This window comes from Cnephaeus nilssonii (genome assembly GCF_951640355.1).
Source record: "Cnephaeus nilssonii genome assembly, chromosome: X".
In the NCBI taxonomy this organism is placed as follows: Eukaryota; Metazoa; Chordata; class Mammalia; order Chiroptera; family Vespertilionidae; genus Cnephaeus; species Cnephaeus nilssonii.
Window position 1 is genome coordinate 2,287,336 of NC_137071.1, and position 22,511 is coordinate 2,309,846.

General features: G+C 46.9%; 1 protein-coding gene across 3 annotated transcripts in view; it reads left to right on the top strand.

Annotated features, from left to right (window-relative positions):
* Positions 1 to 22,511, top strand: part of FRMPD4 (FERM and PDZ domain containing 4) — a gene marked incomplete at both ends in the record, with an annotated part of 720,410 nt that overhangs the window by 613,456 nt on the left and 84,443 nt on the right. For all 3 annotated transcript variants that reach the window (XM_079764311.1, XM_079764309.1, XM_079764310.1), the window contains 2 exons: positions 12,828 to 12,988; positions 17,400 to 17,502. In XM_079764311.1, the coding sequence (XP_079620437.1) occupies positions 12,828 to 12,988; positions 17,400 to 17,502 (264 nt within the window). The remainder of the gene's footprint in view (positions 1 to 12,827; positions 12,989 to 17,399; positions 17,503 to 22,511) is intronic.

A 22,511-nucleotide genomic window follows, 5' to 3' on the forward strand; every position in this document is an offset into this window, starting at 1 on the left:
ACATGCCTGGGTAGCGGGCTCGATCCTCAATAGAGAGCATGCAGGAGGCAGCCGATCCATGATTCTCTCTCATCATTGATGTTTCTCTCCCTCTCCCTCTCCCTTCTTCTCTGAAATCAATCAAAATATAGTTAAAAATAAATGAGAGAAAAACAAACAAAAAACTACTGGACTGTTAGCCCACACCTTTGATTCTGTGAGTTTCTTACCAGCTTCTTTTAACTTCTCTCAGAAGTTCTTAGGCATCAAAGTGATCCCTTACCATTGTCAGGGGAGGGGGAAGTCCCCCTTCTTTATTCTTATAGCTGGACTATTAATAAAATCATACAATTGACATAAGACTGGATTCACAGAAAGAAACAATTGAATACGTTCCTACAAAATAAGCATAATATGATGCTCAGATCAAAGAAATGATTGAACCAGGAACCTTTAGATTTTTTAGACAAAGAAACAATAAATTGGTTGAAGAAATTGACAGGACAAAGGTAGTTTGTGCCCACTAGAAAGAGACTGAGCAAGGTCTGGGTGTTTGCTGGTGAGGAATCTGAACAGGTTTTGGACTGGGGTTGTAAATTAGTCACGCCTTGCAGGGCGTGTTTATACAAGCTTTCCATGCTGGATTCTTTGAACTCTTTTTTAAAAAATTTTTAAAAATATTTTTATTGATTTCAGAGAGGAAGGGAGAGAGAGAGAGAGAGAGAGAGAGAGAGAGAGAGAGAGAGAGAGAGAGAAACATCCATGATGAAAGAGAATCATGGGTCAGCTGCCTCCTGCATGCCCCCTACTGGGGATCGAGCCCACAACCCCGGCATGTGCCCTTGACCTGAATCGAACCCAGGACCCTTCGGTCCACAGGCCGACGCTCTATCCACTGAGCCAAACTGGCTAGAGCTTGTGCCAAGGTTATCTCTCAGCCCTCAGGAGCAGGGAGGGCATCCATCACGTGGGAGACGTATCTATGCTTTTAGGGGTCAGAGAGGTCAGGGTTTTCTTCTTGCAAAGGCAATTTCTTAATTTTCATTCAAAATAATCCATATGCCGCTGTGGGCCATCTTGGGCCCTGACACTAGCTTCATTTTTAGGTTCTAAAAATGCCATTGAAGATTTATGAACGTGAGAGCTGGACTTTGCAAGAGCTAAGTGGAGCTTTGTAATATCAAGGATTCTGTCCTTCAGGTTTGAGTATAGAATTCCCCCTCTGGGCTCACACCATAAGTCAGGGATCCCTGGATCATACAGAACAGAAATCTCTTTTAAAAACTATATATTTTTATTGATTTCAGAGAGGAAAGGAGATAGATAGAAACATCAATGATGACAGAGAATCGTTGATCGGCTGCCTCCTGCACAAGAGCATGTGCCCTGACCATGACCTTCCTGGTTCACAGGTTGATGCTCAGCCACTGAGCCACGCCAGCCCTGCAACCTCTACATTTTTTGATTTTGTACTCCTATTACTTAAAACATTTAGAACACCCTCCCCCGATATACATTAATTTATTCATCATTTATGTATATATGTACTACTGTAAAAAGTATTACGGAGAATATAAGGCATGTGTACGAACGATGTTAGAATGAGATGTTAGAATAAGATGGGATGAAGATGAAATATACATTTTAATCACTTGAAAACATTTTGCTGTCACTGCTGCATTAAAAATTATTAAGTCTCTTAAATGGCAGCGAAGTGATGGAGGGTGCCTACTTATTTTCAAGCATCTTGGTTTTCTACTTTAATGAATAAAAACGTGCAACTTCAGCTGCTTTCTCTACTTGGTTTTAATCACTGTCATGGGAGAAAAAGAGGAAGCTTGGAAACAGGAAGAAGGAAATGCACGAAGTGTTTTACCAGCCTGCGCACCAGCTCGTGACAGCCTCTTTTTCAATCCCACTTACGCAAGGGGTTTTGCTGAAATTCAGCTCAGAGTTTCCGTATTCCTCGATGGCCCTCCACTGTTCTTGCCAACCAAATGGAAGATGTTGCATTTATTATATGTAACAAATGAGTCCACAATCCACTAAAAGGCTTCACTCGGAAGATTAGGAAACAGGTTAGAAAAATTTGTTCCCAAGTTTTCAAAGGCTGCTGTTTTCATAGATATCATATTTTCCAGCGTATAAGATGACTTTTTAACCCAGGGAAATCTTCTCAAAAGTCGGGGATCCTCTTCTACGCCGGGTGTCATCTTATAGGGCGGGTATATCCCAAACTCTATATTTTAACTGGAAAAGTTGGGGGTCGTCTTATACGCCCAGTCGTCTTATACGCCGGAAAATACAGTACCTATTTGCATAAGTTTCTTTTTTATATATTTTATTGATTTTGTACAGAGAGAAAGAGAGAGGGATAGAGAGTTAGAACCATCGATGAGAGAAACATCGATCAGCTGCCTCCTGCACACCTCCTACTGGGGATGTGCCCGCAACCAAGGTACATGCCCTTGACCGGAATTGAACCTGGGACCCTTCAGCCCACAGGCCGACGCTCTATCTACTGAGCCAAACCAGTCAGGGCTGCATAAGTTTCAATAAAACAAACACATAGTGTTAGCATCCTTTCCAAATATCTGTCTCCCTGTGTACTTGCCACAATCCAAGTTTCTTTTAAAAAATGAGGGCCTTTCCCGTTTATTATTATAATATATCCTTTACTCTGAAGAGTCAACTCTTTTAGTTCATTGTCCCCAGGTAGCCAACAACTCCCGGGGAGGACAAAACATTGTCATAGCCACTGTACTCTAATGTAATGGTTTTCTTTGCAAAGACAACCATATGGTTGACATGCTAAATAAAGCACTTTCATTTCTGTGGTGCCATAGCTTGCATTGAATTCTTGGGCAGGCGTCTCTAAATTTACCCTGAAACCCTTGTTTTGTTCTGGTCAAAGTTGCTGTACAATCGTTTTATATTCTCCTATAGCCGTGCCATTGTCACAGTACCCTACAAATTGTTGTTTTAATTTTCCCCCCAAAATATATTTTTATTGATTTCAGAGAGGAAGGGTAAGGGAGAGAGAGATGAAAGAGAATCATGCATCGGCTGCCTCCTGCACGCCCCCACTGGGGATTGAGCCCACACCCCAGGCATGTGCAAATGGAACTGTGACCTCCTGGCTCAAACACGGATGGAGCCCCCTTGGCTGGGCAGAATTGTTATTTATAATAGGTTCTGGTCCCTCGTGGCGCAGGACAACCAGAGTGTTTTTCTTGTTCCGAGTGTTCTTTTATATTATTATATAAAATTTAGAATTCTCATTATTGAACTCTTTAAAAAGGACTGTTGGGAGGTTCTTATTAGATGGCATTAAATCTATATATTAATTTGAAGGGATCTGAAATGTTCATATTTAGTCTACCCATTAAGGAGAGGCTTTATGTATTTCAAACACTCCTAAAATTCTCTAATATCCCTCCAAACATTTTGTGATTTCTAAGCTTAAGTTTATTGGATTCTCTTGGCCTGCAACCTGGGCATATGCCCTGACTGGTAATGAACTATGACCTCTTGGTTCTTAGGTCAGTGTTCAACCACTGAACCATGCCAGCCAGGCAAAAAAAAAAACAACAACAAAAAACTGCAGTATGTTATTTTGCCACACATTTCATAATTTTGGCTTGCTAGGAACCTAATAAGGAGTCTAGTGTTTCTGTCTTTCCCTCTCTCTTCCACTCTCCCTTATGACCTCTCTCATTGTAACGTATCAACTTGAACAATCCACGCTTGTGCTTTCTTTACCTTTCCTACTGACATTCTTATTCCGGGGAACTCTGGCTTGCCTAACAGCAGTTTTGCTTAGAGCTTTTATTAATGGGCTCTCTCACAGGCCGTGATAGGGCTTAGGAATTGCTGAGCCTTGCATTGGGAGCCACCACTACCCAAGTCTTGTCTGGGGTGTGAGAAAGTTTGAAGTTTGAAGAATGACTGGGTTGCCATGGCTGCCATGTTAACAGGGATAATGAGGGGAGATACAGGGATAATAAGGTGAGATGTTTTCTTTGGATGTGTCTGTTATTTGTCCAAGGTAACTTATTTATGTTACAAATGGTGTGGGGAATATGGTTGTTGGAAAGAATCCTTTTGGGATGTGGAATTTCAGGGTTTTAACATAATATTTATAGATTGTATGAGTGAGCTTTTGGTGCGTAACAAACATTCCCCAAATTTAGTGTTGTAAAACAATCATCATTTATTATTCCTCATTCAGCTGGCTGATTGGGGCTCAGGGGTGGGGGTGGCAGCTCGGCTACACTGAGCTCCTCACTGAGGTGTCTGCTCTGGTCTGGCCCACAGGTGTCCTCTCTGGAGCCCCAGCTGAAGGGGCAGCAGCTACCTTGAGAAGCTCTTCTCAATGTGGTGATAGAGCAGCAAGAGCACATGCCCAACTACACCAGTTCTGTTTGCTTCTCACATCCAGGCTCAGCCATGTGGCATGCTTTGGGCAGTGAGAAGTTAGCAGAATCAAGGAGTAGAGAAATGTGTACTATGGGCAGTGGGAAGGCACTGAAAAGCAATGTGCCATCCAGTGGTGAACTATGTCCTGGGAGCAAATGAAGAGTAATTCAAGATGAGAATATAATACACTAGAGGCCTGGTGCATGAAATTCATGCAGGGTAGGGTCCCCAGGCCTGGCCTCTCCGCCTCCCACCTCCTCCTTCTCTTGTTCCTTCAGCACCCCGCCGCCGCTGCTGGTTGCTCACCATGTTCCGCGCTGCCCCCTGGTGCTCAGTGCACGTCATAGTGAGTGATCGAACTCCTGCTCTCCCGGTCAAACTTCCAAGCGGACAATTTGCATATTAGCCATATAAATATATACATACTAGAGGCCCGGTGCACAAAAATTCATGCAAGAATAGGCCTTCCTTCCCCTGGCTGCCGGCACCAGCTTCCCTCCGCACTGGCTTCCCTCTGGCACCCAGGACTCTGGCCGCCCGCAGGCACCAGGAACCTGCGCTGGCTTCCCTCAGGCCGCCTGCAGGCACCTGGGTCCTGGGCTAGCTTCCCTCCGGCCCAGGCTTAGTCAGGAAGGATGTCCGGAATGACGTTGGAAGACGTCCAGTCTAATTAGCATATTACCCTTTTATTATTATAGATATATAGATAAGCACTTGATTCTCTCCTGTGATCACAGCTGGCCCTCCCTGAGAGGTACCACCAACAATGACTTTTTCCAGCAGAACTAGGCACTCAGAAGTACAGGTTCATTTATACTCCTTTTCGTTCCAGTCGTAACTACCCAGATGTCCCACTGGCCACCATCTTCCTCGATTCTTTTAAGTCCACACCAAAGGTAATGGCTTCTAAATCTTTCCCCTCAGCCAGTGTGGCTCAGTGGATAGAGCATTGGCCTGCAAACCAAAGGGTCCTGGGTTCGATTCCGTTCAAGGGCACATACGTTGGTTGCAGGGTCCTCCTCAGCCTGGGCCCTGGGCAGGGCACGTGCAGGAAGCAACCAATGGATGTGTTTCTCTCACGTCGATGTTTCTCTGTCTTTCCCTCTCTCTTCCACTGTCTCTCAAAATCAATGGAGAAATATCCCCCGGGCATGGATTTAACAAATAATAAACAAACAAACAAATAAATCTTTCCACTTAGCCCATGTTGCAAAATAGGACCTTACTTACGGTTTCCTTACAGGATGCTTTACCTCAGTCAAAGTGATGCTACGTGAGACAGTGGGTGTGCCCACCTTTTGCCTCTACTGAGGGAGAAAGGCTCCAAGAGTTCAAGGGAATCTCTTCCTCCTGTTCCGGGAAGTTAGGCAGGAAAACTGCCTTCGTTCCTTTTCACACGAATCTGTCAGAAACAGGAAGATTGCTCCTCCCATTTGCAGACACAATCTGGGTTTTCTGCTCATGGATTCCTGGCCTATCTGTGAGTGTTTGTTGGCGAAGGTTGGGGCCTGGGGCCAGAGGTTTGTGGAGCTCATCAGTTGTGTTCTAGGCTCAGCAGCAGAATTCACTGAAGCATGTTCGGCAGGTTAAAAAGGATGCTGCTATTTCAGCTCATTGTAAAAGGACTCAAGCATCTTTGTAAAAAATAGTGCAAGGAGAGAGCCCAAAAGTGCTTGCCCGAATACGAAGAACCAAGTGATGTTTCATGGGGGAGCATCTGAGTGCGGATTCATTCTTACAGAGAGAGACAGAGGTCGATTATTTTTAGAGAATTTATTCTGAAAGTACAACCTGTAGAGCCAGGAAATGATAATGCCATCGGAAGGTTGTCCTCAAAGTGCAAGCAAAACAAAAAAGTAAAAACAAAAACAAACACAAAACAAAACGATGAACAACAAACGAAAACGCTAGAACAAGCAGCGACCGCAAAATGAACATTTGGTTGTGAGTTTCAAACCTGATTTGGGTGGAGAAACGACAATGAAATGAAAGGGACCAATGTCAGGTTCTTTGTTGACACAGAGGCCGGCAGTGTCTGGGATTTAAGGTCCTGCCCCTGTGTCCCACCCCTTACAATATAATTAGTTGGTCTCATTTTCTTTTTTTCAGGGATTTTTAAAAATATGTATTTTTATTGATTTTTAAAAAATATATTTATTGATTGAAGAGAGGAAGAGAGGAGAGAGAGATAGAAACATCAATGATGAGAGAGAATCATTGATCGGCTGCCTCCTACACACCCCCTACTGGGGATGTGCCCGCAACCAAGGTCCATGCCCTTGACCGGAATCGAACCTGGGACCCTTCAGTCCGCAGGCGGACACTCTATCCACTGAGCCAAACCTGCTAGGGCCAGGGATTTTTTTTTAACTTAAATTCTTTATTGTTGAAAGTATTACATATGTCTCCTTTTTCCCCCATTGACCTCTCCCTGGCCGCTCCCACCCCCAGCACATGCCATCACCCCCTACTGTCTGTGTCCATGGGTTATGCTCATAAGCATGCATACAAGTCCTTTGGTTGATTTCTTACCCACCCCACCCCCCCTCCCCTGCCTTCTCTCTGAGGTTTGACGGTCTGTTCAATGCTTCTCTGTTTCTGAATCTATTTTGGTTCATCGATTTATGTTGTTCATTAGATTCCACAAGTGATCATGTGATATTTATCTTTCTCCGACTGGCTTATTGACCCATGACCCGGGCTCACTCCCCAGCCCTGGACTCAGCGATCACTGAAGGGATCCAGAGACATGGCCCAGGAAAACTTACTAACAGCGATTCAGTCTTCAGAGAGTGGATTTTATTCTTGCTTCCTTTCTTCTGTAATCGGGGACATATTGCTTCACGGATATCAACTCAAATGTGTGTTTACTGTGTCATCGCACTTGATCTGATTTTTCCAATTGAAGGCCTCAGAGCTTACCCAGCGTTTGAGGCATTTCCCTGAGAACTGGGCTTAGGTATTTGAAACATTACTGAGTTTGTTTTCATATTTTAACAAGATTGAATGAGTGGGCGATGTCTGAAACCTATTCCTTTGTATTCATGGACCGCAAGAGATGAAAAGACCAGCTAGTGCTTTTCGCTTGCTGTGAGCCAGACATTTTGCTAAGTGTTTGACATTTATTCATACATCTCATTTCACGACCTTCTTATGCGATTGTTACTATTGTTGTCACCATTTTCCAGATGGGGAAACTGAGGCACGGAGTGATGTAGTACTTTGTACAGGTCGAGTGCCAGGAGGTGGCGGGGCCCAGCTTCAAATCCAGGGAGTCTGGCTCCCCAAGTCTCACTCTGAACTAGCATCTCGGACTTCAGGCTCGCCTAGACCCGTGGTCGGCAAACTGCGGCTCGCAAGCCACATGCGGCTCTTTGGCCCCTTGAGTGTGGCTCTTCCACAAAATACCACGGGCGAGTCTATGTTGAAGAAGTGGCGTTAGAAGAAGTTTAAGTTTAAAACATTTGGCTTTCAAAAGAAATTTCAATCGTTGTGTTGTTGATATTTGGCTCTGTTGACTAATGAGTTTGCCGACCACTGGTCTAGACCCAAGCATGTCTGTGTTCCTTGTGCAAACGCGAAAGTATTAGCTCCTTGGAGAGAAATGTCCCCTGTAATTTGGATACATCAGGACATAGGGCTTGTATTAGACAACGTGCTCACAGACCGATCCTTACCGGGACGCCCTGTGTGCGCAGGAAGAAGGTTCCAGAGTAGAAATCCCCCCAACAACTCCTTGCCATCTCTGCCACCCTCACCCTGGTCCAAGCCAGCCCTGTATCCCCTTAGGACTGATGCAGTGGGTCCTGCAGTGCTCTCTCTGCTCCCACCAGCGCCCCCTCCTGTCTGTTCTCAGTACAGCAGCTATCACATTCTTCACACAGAACCTTCCAATGGCTTCTATTTCACTCCCAATACACTGAGTCCTTCCAAGAGCTTGTGTGATCTTTGATCTCTCCTCAGCACTTCTTTTTTTTTTAATTGATTTCAGAGAGGAAGAGAGAGGGAGAGAGAGATAGAAACATGAATGATGAGAGAGAATCATTGACTGGCTGCCTCCTGCATGCCCCCTCCTAAGGGTCGAGCTAGCAATCCGGGCATGTGCCCAGGCCAGGAATTGAACCGTGACCTCCTGGTTCATAGGTCGATGCTCAACCCCTGAGCCACGCCGGCTGGGCTCCCCCCAACACTTCTTTCCCCACCCCCCCTCACTGCCTCCAGCCTCCCCCATCACTGGCCTCTGGGCTGTCCCTTACGCATGCTCTCTCCAGGCCTGGGACCCCTCAGGACCTGTGCACTTGGGGGTTCCACTGCTGAAAAAGCTCCTCGTCAGGCATTCCCCTGACCCCTGATATCACACTGCGGTACCCTCACCCTCACCCAGCAGCTCTCCACGCTTCCTCCCATTATTTCTCTCCTGCGTGCTTCCAGTGGCCTGATAGGCCATAAATCCTACTCCTTTATTCATTTAGTCTCCGCCTCTGAACACTGGAGTGAACAAATTATTTTCTGATTCCGTTTGCGCTCCTACTGTATCCCCCGAACTGAGAATCCAGTGGGCGTGCAATAAATAGGTGTTAATTAAATGAGTGCATTATGAAGTTGTTTTGGAGAATTAAGTGAACTAACATATGGAAAGCATTTCGGAAAATGCATAGCATGAAATTGGTATTTAATAAATGCCGGGTATTAATAAAATACTGATATAATAGAGATTTTATGAATGAGCAATTAAAAATTGCAGACTAGCATGTAGTGGCAAGAGGATAATGAAGCTACTGATGCTTCCAATATTTTCACTTACATCCCCGACGGATGCTAGAGGAGCTCATCAGACGTCACTTGTGTCCTCTTAAAATCTAGAAGGGGCCCCAGCCTTCCCGGGGCAGGTGAATGGTCCTCACACCTTGCTCCACTTAGGAATCACCTGGGGAATCTTCTTAAAAATTGATCCTGGCCCGGCCAGTGTGGCTCAGTGGTTGAGCATCGACCTATGAACCAGGAGGTCATGATTCGATTCCCAGTCAGGGCACATGCCCGGGTTGTGGGCTCCATCCCTAATAGGGGGCATGCAGAAGGCAGAGGATCCATGATTCTCTCTCACCATTGATGTTTCTATCTCTCTCTTCCTCTCTGACGTCAATAAAAATATATTTAAAAAAATAACAATAGCCCTGGCCGGTTTGGCTCAGTAGATAGAGCATCGGCCTGTGGACTGAAGGGTCCCATATTCGATTCCGGTCAAGGGCAAGTACCTTGGTTGCGGGCACATCCCCAGTAGGGGGTGTGCAGGAGGCAGCTGATCGATGTTTCTCTCTCATCAATGTTTCTCTCTATCCCTCTCCCTTCCTCTCTGTAAAAAATCAATACAATATATTTTAAAAATAACAATAAAAAAATATATAAATGGATCCTGGATGCCACCCTCAGCTATTCTTTTTAAAAATATATATATTTTATTGATTTTTTACAGAGAGGAAGGGAGAGGGTTAGAGAGTTAGGGGCACGCAACCAAGGCACGTGCCCCTGACCAGAATCGAACCTGGGACCCTTCAGTCCGCAGGCCGATGCTCTATCCACTGAGCCAAACCGGTTTCAGCGACCCTCAGCTATTCTGATGCGATTGGTCTGCGGTGAAACTTGGGCATTAGGGCTTGTAACGCTTCCTGGGTGATTGGGATGTGCAGCAAAGCCCGGCAACTTTGGAAAAGCTTGGAAGCTTTTCACAGAACTGGCCAGAGCAGGGGCGCCGTCTCCCAGTCCCTCTCTGCTCCTGGAATTGAGAGTTCCGCCCACCAGGGTTCCGTGCTCTGTTCTTCAACACGTGACCATCAGCGAATCACTTCACGTCTGTGCTCATGTAGAGCATGTCTTCTGTGGACTGTGGTGTGAACTCAGAGCTCAGGGCCCGGCTCCCAAAATGGGGATGTCCACTTCCTTTGTTCCTTTGTTCCATCCCAGGGTAAAAGGAGAGACTCATCTCCCAAGGCAGCTCCGAGCTGGAACCATACAGAGGAGGCAAGAGAATGGAATGGGGTCTACTACCCCAAGGGGCCCCATTCTCCCCCAGGCACACGCAGCCATGCTTGTTTCAGGCCTGAGAGGGAGCAATGCAGGGGTCAATGTCAGTGGTCAAGTTCCCGCCCAACGGGCTGCTGTAGGGACATCAGAGGTCCTCCCGCTGTCCTGGTTCCCAGCCCTGACTTCACCCCCTGTTTGCTATATCTCAGCCCCTCCCTGCCCGGGGCCCTGTCTGAGACTCCCACCCTGGGCACTGGGGTTCACTCTGGATGGGTTTTGCTGGTTAAATCAGGGCCTTGAATTCTGTCCTTCAGACTACCATACTTCTCTTTAAATATATATATATATTTTAGAGGCCCAGTGCATGAAAATTCATGCACTGGAGGGGGGGCCCTCAGCCCGGCCTGCCCCCTCTCACAGTCCAGGAACCCTCAGGGGTGGGAGGCGACCTGGCGATCGGGGAAGGCGACACCCCCATCACATCTCTGCTGCTGCCACTGCCGGAGCCTCGGCCGGCCCTGGTTACCTGAGCCTCGGGCCGGCCCTGGGCAGCTGGGCAGCTGCCATCTGAGGCTTGCCTGCACCTCGGGCCGGCACTGGGCGGCTGGGGGGCTGAGGGGACTGGGGGACTCTGGAGGCAGGCGCGTCGGCGGGACTGAGGAGACTGGGTGCCACCATCTTGTGACTGGGCGCCACCATCTTTGAGGGCATGGCAGTCAATTAGCATATCCCCTCCTTATTGGCCATGGGCGCCGCCATCTTTGTGATGATGTGAGGGTCAATTAGCATATTCCCTCTTTATTAGATAGGATAATTATTATTTCTTTATTTCAGAGAGGAAGGGAGAAAGAGAGAGATAGAAACATCAATGATGAGAGACAATCATTGACCGGCTGCCTCCTGCACACCCCCTACTGGGGATCGAGCCTGACTGGGAATCGAACCATAACCTCCTGGTTCATAGGTCCACGCTCAACCACCGAGCCACGCTGGCCGGGCTGGAGCACCATGCTTCGCCACGTGACCTGCCCACCTGAGGGCTGCCCATGTCCCTTCCCGCCAAGCACGTGTGCCGCCATGGTAGCCATGTCTCGTCTCTGGGCCCAGACCAACACCTGCAGTGTCACACACGACAGCCCCTCCCCCGTGAGCCTGGCTGTTTCTAGAATGGTTGACCCATGCACTGACACAACGCCACATTCAGCTCTCTGGGAGCTCTTAACTGTGTTCACCAGGGGCCCCATGGTTTCGTTTTGCTCTGTTCTTTCAAATTACATAGCTGGTCTAGCACTTAGCGCTCCGAATCAGAAGATGTGGTGGGAATTGCACCTGGCTCACACACCTGAGCAGAGTGAACTTGGCCCCGTTATTCTTCCTCTTGTCATTGCGGCCAGGAGGTGGGTGGGGTCGACGGGCTCCATCGAAGGGGATTTTCTGAAAAGGAAATAGGATAGCAGATGAGTGTCTGCACGCGGCCCTCGTGTTAGATCTCAGCAAACGCTCTCTTTTCCCCAGCGGTCCAGATCAAAGCTGCTAAGTGGAAAAGACATTGCCGTTTCAAAGGGATTTTAAACTTGATTGCCCTAGTCAGAGAGATGTGCCGAAAGGACAGGCCCTGGAGGGTTTCCATTGATTTTCCTTAACTCTTATTAATTACACACGAGGACAGCAGGGATCCTCCTTCTTCGTCTTTCTTCATTGCATCTGAACAATATGTTGTTCAGATGGCAGATAGAGTAGCATCTTTCAAGGTATTTCGTTCGAAATGATCTGCTTTTACTTAACTGAAGATTAGAGAGAGGAAATATTGAGTTAAGTCTGTGTCGCTGAAATAATAATAAAAGTAATCTTGGCCCTGACCGTTTTGGCTCAGTGGGTAGAGCATCGGCCTGTGGACCAAAGGGTCCCAGGTTCGATTCCGGTCAAGGGCATGTACCTTGGTTGCGGGCACATCCCCAGTAGGGAGTGTGCAGGAGGCAGCTGATCGATGTTTCTCTCTCATCGATGTTTCTAACTCTCTATCCCTCTCCTTTCCGCTCTATGAAAAATCAATAAAATATATTAAAAAATAAAATAAAGTAAAAGTAATCTTGGCTTACATTGCTTTAAGGAGATTTCTAGAATGCAAACTAAGAACTCTACCCTCAAAAGAAGGTTGCCTTGGATAATGTGCATGAGTGAAGACTTCCTTAAGAGCCAGAGAAACACCAAAAGGTTGCAGGTTCGATTCCTGGCCGGGGCTCGAATGGGAGACAGCGGATCATTGTTTCCCTCTCCCATCGGTGTTTTTCTCTCGCTCGCGCTGTTCCACAAGCAGAGTAGGTTTTGAAATGGCAGAGGATGAAATCACCGGGCCACGGCCAGCTGACACTGACGCCTTGCTTCTCTTGTGTGTGTTTCCCCCACAGTCACATGACACAGGCAATCCCATTTGATGACCCTCGGTTGGACAGCTGCCAAATCATCCCCCCAGCCCCGCGGAAGGTGGAGATGCGGAGGGACCCCGTCCTGGGCTTCGGTTTCGTGGCGGGGAGTGAGAAGCCGGTGGTGGTTCGCTCAGTGACACCAGGTAAGCGGCCCAGCCCAGCCCATCGTGCCTGTGCCGGGATGCCTACTGTTCATTTCCGCGAGTCTCACGCCAGGCTGGGAAAGCTGGTTTAATTTCCATTGCAGGCTGTGAGGGCTAGTGAATTTTCCTAGCACGTGGCTAGGGTCAGACCACCAGAGGGACAGAAATGGCGATGGCAACAAGGTTTAGACTGCTAAACCCATTAGGTGGCTCCCTTTAGGGAAACACTGATCCATCATTGGTGCCATGGAAATGGTAGGGCTTAGTCATTGATGTTGTTGGATTCTTTCACACAGATGCACTCCCCTCCCTTCCCACTAGGGGCAGAAGAGAGTTCCTTACACCATTGCTGTTGAGCGAGACCAGGTGACTGCCTTTGGCCCATGGCATATTAGCAAGGATGACATAAGCCAAGGTTTGAAAGATGCTTGAGCTTGTTTCTGTGGTTCCCGCGAGGCCATAGGAATGTCCCTCAAGGGGCTGCTACCCCTTCAGCCTAAGCCCCAGAATGAACTCGGGGCAGCCAGCCTCCAACCTAGAGCTAAGTACTCCCTGGTCTGCAGTGCGACACAGAAATCCCCACTGCGCTGGCCTGGAGCAGCCCATCTGCGGTCACCCCGAAGACCCATAACTAAATGATTATTGGACACCCTACTGAGATTTGGGGGCGGAGGGGGGGGGTGTCATACAGTGAACACTGGCCCATACAACATGTGGCAAATCTCTTAAATCCTACAATATGCTCGGATCGCTTGTATCCTCCAACGAGAAGGACTTGGCTCAGACATTCTCATTGGAGTATATGGATGTTCCACTATCAACACCGTTGAATATAAAGATGCAATGGGCCGGCTTTTCCCTTTTAGAAACAATGCGCTTTTAGTAATGATTTATTATGCACATTTATGTACTTATTTCAACGGACTCCTATGGACTTATCTTCAGACCAGAGGAAACTTCTATGCTGATTCTGGGATTTTGCATATAAGTAACAGGGTTGTTCAGAAGTGAAGAGCACAGGCTGTGGCATCAGACTGCCGGGGTCTGATGGCTTTGAACCCTGCCTCTGCCCCCTTCTTAGATATTTTAGCTTCTATGTGAACTCCTCTGCCTTTCAGTTTAACGTAACTCTTCTACATCATCTGGATAATGAGAATCATAATAGTATCTACCTTACAGGAACAGGGAGAGAAAGAAATGCATTAGAAGAGGGCCAGGTATATACACTGAGTGGCCAGATTATTATGATCTCTGAACGCATAATAATCTGGCCACTCAGTGTATATATATTAGAGGCCCGGTGCATGAATTCGTGCATGGGTGGGGTCCAGCCAGCCTGGCCAGGGGGAGGGGATATGGGTGGTTGGCCAGCCTGCCTGCTGGTCGAATTCCTGGTCGAGGGGACAATTTGCATATTAGCCTTTTATTATATAGGATATACACTGAGTGGCCAGATTATTATGCGTTCAGAGATCATAATAATCTGGCCACTCAGTGTATTTATTCCATAATGATCATTATTATTTTAAACTCTAAAATGTTTGACCAGTTGAGCCTGTCAGTTCAGAAAAATGTAAGCAACTAGTGAGCTAGTATAAGTTTTTTTAGGTTGACTTAAATTTTTATATTTTATTATCCTATATAATAAAACCCTAATATGCAAATCGACCGAATCACGGAATGGCGGAACGACAGGTCCTATGACTTGCACAGACCACCAGGAGGCAGACGCTCAACTCAGGAGCTGACCCCAGCCCGGTGGCGGTAGCAGGGGGTGGGGCTGGCAAGCGGGCGGCGCCAGGCCAGTCAAGGCAGGTGCCAGCCAGGGGCCCCCCCGATCGCCTGGCAGGTCGCCCCGCAGATAGGCCCTGATCGCCGGCCAGGCCTAGGGACCCTACCCGTGCACGATTTCATGCACCAGGGCTCTAGTTGGACATAATATGCCCCAGAACAAGCACCAAAAAACGGTCAACCACTTCCGACTCCCACACAGAAGAATAAGTTTCCTTTTCATTCCTACCACTGCCTCGCCACTTCGGACTCCATCTGCCCAGCTTCTGATTTCATTAGCTGTGGATTGCACTTTAGTTCTCTGTGTAGGGTTACAGAGCTGGACACAGCTGAGAATATTATCCTCCTAATAAAAAAGATCTGTTGCTTTTTATGATAAAATAACACATATGGTTTATAAAAATACAATAATGTAGTCGATAGTATAGAAGAAAACATGTAAAAGACAAATCATCTGAGCGCCTCCTACTGAGGGTTGAGCATTATTTATGTACACACAGAGCATGAGTAAGGTAGACAGTTGTGTGCATACGCACACATATAGTATCATGTATCATGTACATATGTATAGTATTATATGTATGTATATACCCATATTTTCTCCTAAGTGTGAGCACATTGGCAGGCTGTTCTGGAATAGTAGGCTATTTTAACATCTCTGGTTGTCAGATTCTCCCAGGAGCTGCCTCAAGATTTCAAGTTTTTCAATTTCTTGCATTACCTCACTGTTCCTTCCACCCCTCCTTGCCCCAGCTCTCCTTAGCTGCAGACACTAACACCTTCAGCTAGACAATTTTGAGAATCGTAGAACAAAGTGAAAACAGGTCAAAGAGTACTGTCTCCAGTCATTTTTATGAGTGAAAATGCTGGTCAAATCAACTGTGTCTCTCATAAAACTGACTCTGCTGAAGTCCCCGGTGATTTCTGTGGCGTGACCAGATTTTCTATGTCAGGCAGCCCGGCCTTCAGACTAGAGGGCCGGGGACAATTCTCTGGTGTATGCCACTACTTAATAAATATCTTGGAAGGAACTGTACGTTGCTTCCTCCAGAATTTTTGATTCAAGTCACTTGGTTAAACAATAATATTTCCATTTGATTAAAAAGCATAGGTCAAATATAAGAGCATGTCGTATTAACCTGCAAGTGCTTTCCGCATCAGAGTAGTTAGCATCTATGATTCAAACAATTATCCTGAAAGTGTTTCTGTGTTTGACCAACATTTTGAATGTTAACCATTCGTTTGACTGAATTGGAGTGATTGCCGGCATATTATCCAGCAGCAAAAAAGCGTCTCCCGTGTGATTTTCAGAATTCCATGTGTGAACACTGACTGTTCGCGCCACAGCTTGAAAGGAATATTGTCCCTCACGATGTGGGGACATGTTCTGGTTGTTCCCTCTCTCTTACTCCCCAGAAAGGAGAGAGTTTATGCTCCTGCTTGAGTGACACCTATGCCAAGTGTCTGGATGGGTGGACAACAACTGAATTGCTTTGAGTTCCATGTTCTGGGTGTCACATGTTTAATTATTCAGTAAAGTACAATAACATCATTTGTGGTTGTTGTTGTTTTTAATGAATTTGATGATGGTTTTTAAAAATATACTAGAGGCCCGGTGCACGAAATTCATGCATGGGGGTGTGTGTCCCTCAGCCCAGCCTGTAACCTCTCCAATCTGAGACCCCTCGAGGGATGTCCGACTGCCCATTTAGGCCCAGGACTGCTGGCTCCCAACTGCTCGCCTGCCTGCCTTCCTGATTGCCCCTAACCACTTCTGCCTGCCAGCCTGATCACCCCCTAACCACTCCCCTGCCAGCCGGATTGATGCCTAACTGCTCCCCTGCCAGCCTGTTTTCCCCTAACTGCCCTCCCCTGCAGGCCTTGTCACCCCTAACTGCCCTCCCCTGCAGGCCTGGTCTCCCCCAACTTCTCTCCCCTGCAGGCCTGTGTCCCTCCCAACTGCCCTTCCCTGCAGGCCCAGTCGCCCCCAACTTCCCTCCTCTGCCGGCCTGGTCACCCCTAACTTCCCTCCCCTGCAGGCTTAATCACTCCCAACTGCCCTCCCTTATAGACCTGGTCCCTCCCAACAACCCTCCCCTGCTGGCCATCTTGTGGTGGCCATCTTGTGTCCACATGGGGCATCCATCTTTGACCACATGGGGGCAGCCATCTTGTGTTGGAGTGATGGTCAATTTGCATATTACTCTTTTATTAGATAGGATTTTTATTGATTTCAGAGAGGAAGGGAGAGGGAGAAGGAGAGAGAAACATCAATGATGAGAGAGAACCATTGATCGGCTGCCTCCTGCACACCCCCTAGTGGGGATGGAGCTGCAACCGGGGCATGTGCAAACCGGGAATTGAGCCACTGGCCTTCTGGTTCATGGTTGATGCTCAACCACTGAGCCATGCCAGCAGGGCCTCAGACTGGTCCAGAGACCCCAGTTCCTTCTAATGTGCAGCCAGGGTTGAGGACAGATCTGGACCCCCCAGGTGGGGTGGGCTTCCTTTTTGCTGAGAGCATCCTTTGCTCACCGTGAACTATGATCAGAAGAGGAGGCTACGCTGGGTCAATCAGCCACGGTCTTCTCACCCATACTTCACTCTCATTTGTCTCCAGGTGGCCCCTCGGAAGGCAAGCTGATCCCGGGAGATCAGATCGTAATGATTAACGATGAGTCAGTCAGCGCTGCGCCGAGGGAGCGGGTCATCGACCTGGTCAGGTGGGTGACAGGCTCCTGGGCGGGGTCCCGCTGAGAAGGCGGCTGCACAGCTGAGGCCTCATTGGGCAGAGGACGGGCTGCCCGGAGCCCGTTAGGGCGGAAACACCCCCCTACACACACATTCACCTGGAGAATGTCGGTGACGCTGAACTCTAACATGAAAACACACGTGCTCCGTAAACACAGAACACCCCATCGCTCACCCGGTGTGGTGTTAACATTCAGAGTGCATACACTTCAGCTCTAAGTGGTTTTGAGTCCTATCTCTCTCTAGCCAATTGCTTTTCCTTCCAAAATTGCTAACACATTGACAGTCCATAATCCAGGAGCTCAAAATGGCATGCCTGATTCAGTGTAAGTGATGAGTAATTTTACATACGGGATCCCACGGAAACAAAACCGTATAGTTCACTGATGTTTCAAACGTGACTGAGTCATTCATTACTGAAGTTTAAAGTCACCAGCCAAAGGCAAAGGGATAATTGGGCCAAAGCTAGGACAGTTGAAAATGTGCTTGATTGATTGGTATCATTTGATCGTCGGTGTAAATAACTTGTTATGTGATATTCTTGATGGGCACCAGGTCATATATTGTGTGTGATGTTCAAATGTTGGCCAAGCATCTCCTTGGGAACCGACTGGAGTTGCACTGTTTGGTGCATTTTGGGCAAAAGAGTTTTGACTTTTTCAAACGGAGCTGTGCCTAGCCAATGGTCGGCAAACTCATTAGTCAACAGAGCCAAATATCAACAGGACAACGATTGAAATTTCTTTTGAGAGCCAAAATTTTTAAACTTAAACTTCTTCTAACGCTACTTCTTCAAAATAGACTTGCCCAGGCCGTGGTATTTTGTGGAAGAGCCACACTCAAGGGTCCAAAGAGCCGCATATGGCTCGCGAGCCGCAGTTTGCCGACCACTGGCCTAGCCTGTTAAGGGATCCAATCATCAGGACCCTTTAACCCGAGAAGGGCTTCTCCTACCATTTCTGCGCTCTTATCACCAAAAGTCCACCTGTGCTTGGGGCCAGGCATTAAGTGGAGCATCCGGGGTTTTGCGGAGGTGGTCCCTCTCCCCAGCCTATTCGGCCCCCCACTTCACAGAGCAGAGCTGGCTGGTCCCGCATCCTTGGAAGAAGCAGGGGAAGGGGAAGGAGAGGCCTGCATTTTGGGAAACCCTCAGTCCCAAGCCATTGAGTCGCCCTACCTGAGTCCAGGTGTAACAAAGCATCCGGATCTCCAAGGTTGTTGTTGGGGGGGGGGGGGGGGGGCGGGGCTCAGGGGAGCAAAGTCTAGCTCCAACTTCCCTGCGGCCCAGGGATACAGGAAGCTGGAGTGGCTTTGTCTTCTCCTGCCTGGGCGGGAGCGCACTGTTCGTATTTGGAATCACTTGCCTCCTGAGATGTATGCGGCTGTGAGCGGGGACATACCCCATCCAGGGAGGCTCTGCGCCAGGCCGGGGGTGGGGGGGGGGGAGTGGGAGGTGGGGGGGCGCTGGCTGGCATCCTGCAGTGCCATGTCTGGGCCTGATGGCAGGTCACACAGTCATTGTGTTCCCCCTGGGCACACGCCTCTGTGATCAGTCCTCTTGATTCCTGTGCCTCGGGGACGAGAGAAGAAATGAAATATCTGTGTTTGTGTCTGCTGTGACTGCGTCGCCTGCTGCAGGACAGAGACAGAGCGAAAGCTATCTCAAATGTCATCACTTCCCAGCGAGCCTCCCGGGGCCTGGAGAAAGATTTTTTTAAATAAAAATTATGTTGTTGTTTTTTATTATAGAGTGAGAGGGGAAGGGAGAGGGATAGAGAGATAGAGAGGCATAGAGAGATTCTCAATGATGAGAATCAGCAGTCAGCTGCCTCCTGAACGCCCTCTACTGGGGATGGAGCCTGCACCCGGGCATGTGCCCTGACCCGGAATTGAACCGTGACCTTCTGGTTCATGGGTCAATGCTCAACCACTGAGCCACAACGGCCAGGCAGAAGGATTATTTTGCTTCTGGTTTGCTGCATTATGGAAGAAAATGGCATCTCTGTAAACAGAAGTCTTCATAGGACTTTACAGGTAATGGAGCTCAATGAATATTTGTTCAAATAAATGAACCACTTAAAAATAGGCAGTGAATGAGAGCTTGCAGTCCATCTAGCCTGCCACCTGGTTTTGCACAGCCAATGAGCTCAGAATGCTTCTTGCCATTTTGAAGGGCTGGAAAAAATAAAAGAAGACTATTTTGTGACACATGAAAATCCTATGTGTCAAGGGCATGTACCTAGGTTGCAGGCTCAATCCCCAGTCCGATCGGATGCAACCAATCAACGTGTCTCTCCCACCCATGTTTCTCTCTCTCTGTCTCTCCCCGTCCCTTCCACTTTTTCTTAAACACACACACACACACACACACACACACACACACACACACACAATAAATTAATGGGAAAATATCCTTGGATAAGCATTAACCAAAAAAAAAAAAAAATAAGAGTCCATAAATAGAGTTTGATTAGATGCTTTCTCTACCATATCAGAGTTGAGTACTAGTGACAGACCTGTGGCATGAAGACTGAAATAGTTACTATCTGGCCCTTTAGAGAAAAAGTTGGCAAAACTCTGCTTTAGGAGATATTAAGGTAACTGATTGCATTTTTTTTTTAGAAATATATTTTTATTGATTTCAGTGAGGAAGGGAGAGGGAGAGATTAAAACATCAGTGATGAGAGGGAATCATTGATCGGCTGCCTCCCCCTTCCTGACCGGGAATCGAACCATGACCTCCTGGTTCATAGGTCGACGCTCAACCACTGAGCCACACTGGCTGGTCTGATTGCATTTTCTTTGATTAAGCTAAATTTGGACTAAAATCCCAAGTAATAGGCACAGTTGATTTCTCTCAAAATGGGGCTGTGATTAGGGCAAGATTCCCACATACTTGATAAAGAGACTGTGGGATTTTAAAATGGATTGAAAGGAAAACAGGCATGCTTTTAAAACATCACGAAATACTTCAGGTACATAAAACCCTCTATGCCTTCTCAAGGCCGTATGTATACTAATCTAGGAATTTTGCTCTTATAAAATAATGTCTTTGAACGGGCTCCTCACCCGATATGTATTTTAATGCCTACATCTTACACAAGATAAATATCCCATTTTCTTAGCCACTAAGGAATTTCAGAAAAAATACTCATCATTTGAATAACACTGCAAAGTTCTCTCTTTAAAAATGAGCATATCCAGCCCTAGCCAGTTTGGCTCAGTGGATAGAGTGTCAGCCTGCGGACTGAAGGGTCCCGGGTTTGATTCTGGTCAAGGGCACATGCCTGGGTTGCAGGCTTGATCCCCAGTAGGGGGCGTGCAGGAGGCAGCCAATCCATGACTCTCTCTCATCATTGATGTTTCTATCTCTCTCTTCCTCTCCCTTCCTCTCTGAAATCAATACAAATATATATTTAAAAAATGGAATTATGGGGTGTGGGTGCTAAAGCTCAGGACTACCTTCGTGTGGCAATCAGGGGCAGATTGGCAAGTTCAATAATTGCAAAATAAACCACGTAGAAAGGACCCGTTTAAAAATGAGATCGCGCATGTATGCCTCTTTACCAGTCGCTCCTCATCAGAATTATAATGGGAAGTCAAGTCAGATCATGTTCCAGAGCTATTGTGTCTGCAAAAGAGTATATTAGGAAGGTCACCTTTCTGTCTAATTTCGGCTGCGCTTAGATGCATGCCGGTGCTGCTTAGTATAATAACAAAGAACATCTGAGCATCCGCCACATGAAATATGCATGATGATGCATGATATACTAGTGATAAGGCCCTCGTATAGTAAGACGGGCAAGCAATTTGAGTGAAAACACAAAAGCACAGCCCTTTGCTATGCTGACAGTTCAGACTATTGTCTCACCAAATACACACTTGTCGTGTACACGCTTTCTGACAATTGCAGATTAAAGAGCCTGCGGAGGGAGGGGGCGATGATTCTGGAAAATGGAATGTGTTGGAAAACATTCTAATGAGGAGAAAGGGATTTGATCCATTGTTCAGAAAGGTTATACTGGCATAGAGCGATGAAAATGAGTAAGAAAAATGGCTTGACTCGTATTATTTGAGTGTCCCCTAGATTTTGTTCATGACCATCGCTCATTCTTTCCTTCAATCTCTCCATTCCTGAGCATGCCTTTATGCAACTCATGTGTGGAACGTGAATGTCGACGATTGAAGAACCAGAAGAAGTTTGAAACTAGGGCAGGTTCTCAATGATCTCATATGGCTGACATTACTGAAGGTCTTAACATCTTGTATTAAGAAGAAAATTGGGCCCTGGCCAGGTAGCTCAGTTGGTTAGAGCATCGTCCCAATATACCAAGGTTGCAGGTTTGATCCCCAGTCAGGGTACATACAAGAATCAACAAATGAATACATAAATAAGTAGAATAACAAATTGTTCTCTCTCTCCTTTTCTTTCTCTCTAAAATTAATAAATAAAAGAAAAATGGAAAAGGATAATTATTGCCCTTAATTATTAATCTTTTAGAAGTACAGATTTATAAATTACTTACAGTAGCTGAAAAGACCAAAAGCAAATCGTTTTGAGCCTGTCCTCAGAACATGCTGAGTAAGAAACACTAAGCCCTAAAAAAAAATGATAATAAAAATAAAAAAACAAATAACATAAATAATGATAACGTAAAAGCCTTACTTCCTAGAGACTTGAGTAGAATGGACTTGGGAGCTCCAAGGCAGAGCTTACTTTCCAAACAACACCCTGGGGGCAGGGTAGGGGCAGGGGAGGCAAGCATCTCAGGTCACAAACTCAGATGTGCAAGGACTGTATCGTCATCTCCCTATTAACGATCATAATCCACATCCATCCTAGAATATGGTCAGCTTATCCCACTTTGCACGCTCCTGACTACATTTAGGGGTGCTTGTTTCATGGGAGGAAGTGTGGGGAGAGGTGCATTACACCTGCTCTTTGGCCCCATCATCCATTTCACTAGGATTCACTAGATAT